The 4,647-nt window shown below is 52.6% G+C and overlaps 1 protein-coding gene across 1 annotated transcript; it reads right to left on the bottom strand.

Annotated features, from left to right (window-relative positions):
- Positions 1-216: 216 nt before the first annotated feature.
- CUNH1orf216 (chromosome unknown C1orf216 homolog) lies at positions 217-4,578 on the bottom strand. The gene is made up of 2 exons (XM_008069188.2): positions 4,396-4,578; positions 217-2,041 (listed from the first exon to the last, which is right to left on the bottom strand). Exon 2 carries the CDS (start codon positions 2,034-2,036, stop codon positions 1,347-1,349), a length of 690 nt encoding a protein of 229 aa, XP_008067379.1. The 5' UTR covers positions 2,037-2,041; positions 4,396-4,578; the 3' UTR covers positions 217-1,346.
- Between the last annotated feature and the right edge of the window lie 69 nt (positions 4,579-4,647).

The following is a 4,647-nucleotide window of genomic DNA, read 5'->3' as shown; positions in this document are numbered from 1 at the left end:
TATTTACTTTATTTTTTGTGTCAAGGTCTCACTCTCTTGCCCAGGTTGGAGTGCAGTGGCATGAACATGGCTCACTGCAGCTTCAATGTCCTAGGCTCAGGCAATCCTTTCACCTCTGCCTCCTGAGTAGATGGGACTACAGACATGCCCAGGCTAATTTAAAAAAATTTTTTGTAGAGATGAGGTCTCACTATGTTGTCTAGGCTAGTCTTGAACTCCTGGGCTCAAGCAATCCTCCCACCTTGGCCTCTCAAAGTGCTGGGATTATAGGCGTGAGCCACCGTGCTGGCCAGAAACAAGCATTTCAAAATGGCGAAAGATTTATACGATATAAAGAGAAACCAGAGTGTAAAGGAAACGGGTCTTTTAGAATTCCCACTCTCCTGTTCTTTACAGGGTTCTACCATTGTCGTTGCCCCCAGCCCCATCACCCATGTGCCCAAAAGCAGAGTTCAAGAGAGACAGTCTATCTCCTTCTCTGTCCCCACCCCCACCATCATCTCCATCACCACTCCCAGTGACCCTCTCTGACATCAATTCTCCACCAACTGCCCTGACAAAATTGCAGCAAAAATACCATGGCAGGGCAGAGCCACCCACTAAACCTCTTACAGCAAAGCCAACGTTAGGGACAACAGCTTTAGCAGACCAAAGTCTGAGTTAGGTGAGGAAAAGGATGAGGAGAGGTGGCCTGGGAAATGTCAGGAAAATGGATAAGCACAACCCTCAGATAAATGACAGCATACCACACGAGCCTTCTCTTTCCAGGGAGCAGTAGGAGCCAGTGGAGAAAAAAGACTGGGTAGGCCATGGGTAACACAGGGCATGAGTAGATGCCCCACAGGTGCAACTGGATACATATTTGTCTGCCTGCAAATACATATGCTCCTAACATACGTCTCGCATGCCTGCACCTGCACACATGCACCCCTACACATAGGCCTGCACACACAAGGACTCACTCACATATACCAACATAAGCTTGCACACTCAGATTCACTCATAGACACATACATCTTTTGCGTACACATCCTCACTCAAACACATATACACACACTGCTGAGTACCTGTCCACACATGTATATATAAATTCACTCACTCACACAGGTATGTTCACTCTCACACACTCACATGTAGTTCCACATACGTTAGCATGTGTGTGCACATGTGCACACTTAAGCTCATTTACATATCTTATACACACCTGCCTACATGTTAGCACATACACACTTACTTATGCTTACCTGCACTCATAACAGCAAATAATCACGTACTTACTTGTACACCACCTCGCACATGCCTGCAGATATACACACATACCCTTGCACACCTGTGGAGGCAAGTTCTTAACCCTGGTCCTGGGGCCTGGATGGTGCTGCCCTCTGCTGGAGACAGCGGATAAGCTCTTTCCGGTTGTCTAGGATGGTGTCGAAGCTTTCCTGCAGCCGGGCCTGCTGATCTACCAACTGGTGCTGCAGGCCGCGGATCCACTGGAGCAGTGCCAGGCGACGGTACATCACCAAGTGCACATGGTGCTTCTCCTTCTCCCGCTCCTTGTAGCGCTCCTGAGCCTGCAGCTGCTGCACAGCCTGGGCCACCGAGGGCAGAAGGGGGTCGGGAGGCCCAGGACCTCGAGGAGTCCCAAAGACAGGCTCAGGACTGCTGCTAGGACTGTCGATGCTCAGGGAACTGCTAGCATAGCCATTGTCCTCCAGAGGGGAGCAGACTGTGCCAGCATCACACATCTTCTCAGGCTCAGCCCCAGGAATCTCTGCCCCCTCTGGGGGGCTGCGGACCCCTCCCTCAGGGAGTCCAGGGGCCTGGAAGGCCTGGTTGTCAGAGGGCAACTCAGAGGAGCTCCTCATCAGGATAGGTTCCACTTTGCTTGGCATTCCATGCCAATTCTCATTGGCATCCTTGGCACTTGCCATGAAGTTGGAGTTGCTGTCTGGTTGGAGCTCAGGTTGACATACTCCAAGAGGTGGGCCTCCCAGGAGCTGGCCCCCCTCAGCTAGTCCTGGCTGGATGGCGAACATCTGGTCTGTAAAAGGGGAAGCAGAAAAATGAGTCACAGAGGACAGGGTGAGGTACCTGAGGTTGGGCCAACCTAGCTGCAGGGACAAGGCTGCAAGAGCCTGGCTGCTCCCTGTCAGTTTGGGAGCAGTCCTTCCCCTTGACTCTGGTGACATGTCCCTTCATGGTTTTTCTCCTCCCTGTGTGTCTGTTCATTCTCGGTCTCTCAGCTTGGGGTTTTTCAGAGGCAGGCTGTCTTCTCATTATGTACATTTCTCTCCAGATGCCCTCATTATCTCCTGTAGCTTCAAGAAGCATCATATGTTCGTGACTCTCAGATCTGCCTTCAGCCCAGACCCAACTGCTATCAAACCCAGCAATCAATCATAGGTTCCTCAAATTCTACATGTCCAAATCAGCCCTCCTTCTTCAGTGTCCTCTGCAAAATGGCTCTGCTCTCCATTCAGTCACTCAAGTCAGAAGGCTGGGAGCATCCTGTACTCCTCACTCTCCTTCATTCCTTCATCTCATTGGTCATCAAATTCTGACAATTGTTCCTCTTCACTTACTCTGGATTCAGGCTATTTCTGACCTGGATTATTGCCACAGCCTTTTCACTAACCTCTCTGCCTCCAGTTAAAAATGTAAATCTGATCTGTCCCAGCTCCGAGTGCCCTCTCTAAACTCCTGCTGAACTACAAGGCCCTGATTGATCTGGCTCCTGCTCATCCCTCCATACTTGCCTCATGTCACTCTGCCATCACACCAAACTGCTCAGAGGTCTCAAGACACACCATTGTCTCCTTACACTATTCCTGTGGCCTACAATATCCTTCCTCTCCCCTCCCCTGGAAGCTCCTCCCTTCTCCACCCAGCAAATTCTTTTTTTGAAACTCAGTTCTAATATCCCCACCTCTCTGAAGCCTTCCTGATATTCTCCTCACCAGCCAATATTACACAGTTCATTATGACTTCCTCTGAGTTCGCACTGTCTTGGTTACAGTCTGTGTCCTGTCCCTGATGCACACACTTGGTGGTCAGTAAATATCTATTCAGCTGGCATGTTTGTTGCAGTGTAATCTGGCTCCCTGCCTAAATTTGGAATCTTCTATATATCCTCCATCCTATTTCCAGGGGCCAGCATAGAGCCAGGTACATGCTGAGTCAGTGAACAGAGAGGGAACTGCAGTGGATTTCTTTTCTTTTCTTTTTGAGTTGGAGTCTCACTCTGTTGCCCAGACTGGAGTGCAATGGCCGCTCCCGGCCACTGCAGCCTCGACCTGCTGGGCTCCTGCGATCCTTCCGCCTCAGCCTTCCAAGTAGCCGGAATTACAGGCATGCACTACCACACCCGGCTGATTTTTTGATTTATTGCAGAGATGCGGTCTCACTGCCCAGGTGGGTCTCGAACCCGCAGGCTCAGGCAATCCACTCACCTCAGCCTCCCAAAGGCGCGGGATTACAGGCTGAGCCACCGAGCCCGGTTCTTTTCTTTTTTTTAAGTCATGTTTGACTTGTGCAATTACAAGAGGTGCTCTGCAGTGGATTTCAATGCTCAAGCAGACAGAGTCAGTGGTAGCAGGAGCTGACTGCCCAAGGCTGGAAGAGCTGGGTTCAGTTCCTTTCCCCACCTTAGGGGGCCCTTCTCTTCCATGGACCAGCTTCTCTTCTGAGCTTGCCTCCTTGCCTCCCAGTGTCCCTGACCCTAGCTAGCTCCATCCTGAGGCCCTACTCTCTCTTCCCCAATAACCGGCTGCCACCAAAAGTAGGATCTGAATGAACAAGAGTTTTCTGCTGACCACACATTACTAGGACTAGAAAAATTGAAGATCATGAAGAGGAGGGATACTCTAAGTGGAACAGGCAGTAGGAAGACCTCCCTAGGTGGCAGGGACAAGACTCACATGCAGTGGTGGGGAGAAGTCTTCGAGAGAATGGTGTAGGAGCAATGTCTCTGTAACCTGCATACTCCATCCCTCTAAGCAAGGACTGTGGGAAGGTGCCTGGAGATCTCCCCTAATCCCAATATTTTCTTTTTTCCTAAACTTGGGCGGGGCTGTGAAGGAAGCGAAGATAAGATGGAGGTGGGGCTAAAGATGACTAGGTTCTCAGAGATGGTAAAATGGGTACTCACACACCCCAGGATCAGACTCCCTCCAAATTAATCTGCAATTTGCCAGGGTGGGTGGGGTAGCTGTGGAAGATGGGGGGAGGCGGTCTCCTTTCCTGGTGTTGCAGGAAAGAGACAACCCACAGGAGACAGAGGACAGAGGACAGAGACCATCCTTGCCTAACCTCCGCGAAGGAGGCGGCCAGGCGAAGGCTTTGCTCCCGCAGCCCGCGACTGGGCCCCGAATCCTCCCCCTCCGGCCCCGCACTCACGGCCTAGGGGCGCCCGCTCCGGCGCAGCTGGCTCTGGTTCCACCTGGCCCGGCTTGTGGCTGTCACTCTGGGCTGGGAAGGGAGGGGCCCTTGGCCTGGGCGTCTCTGCGGTGCGGGAGCGGGTGAGGGGCTCCTCCTGGGCTGAGCGCCCAGCCCCAGGCCCGGACTGCGGAGTCAGGCGGCGTCTGCGCGGCGGGGCGGGGCGGCCTGGCCCACGTGGGCCGGTTCGGTTTTCCGCCCGCCGCGCGCCGG

The sequence above is a fragment of the Carlito syrichta genome, unplaced genomic scaffold, assembly GCF_000164805.1.
Source record: "Carlito syrichta isolate Samal-C Ts95f unplaced genomic scaffold, Tarsius_syrichta-2.0.1 Scaffold311852, whole genome shotgun sequence".
NCBI classification, from domain to species: domain Eukaryota; kingdom Metazoa; phylum Chordata; class Mammalia; order Primates; family Tarsiidae; genus Carlito; species Carlito syrichta.
Note: the sequence above shows the minus strand (reverse complement) of the source record. Positions and strands in the feature narration are given on the sequence as shown.

Excerpts from the sequence above, each read along its gene's own strand:
- CUNH1orf216 (XM_008069188.2), bottom strand. The coding sequence starts at position 2,036 with ATGTTCGCCATCCAGCCAGGACTAGCTGAGGGGGGCCAGCTCCTGGGA.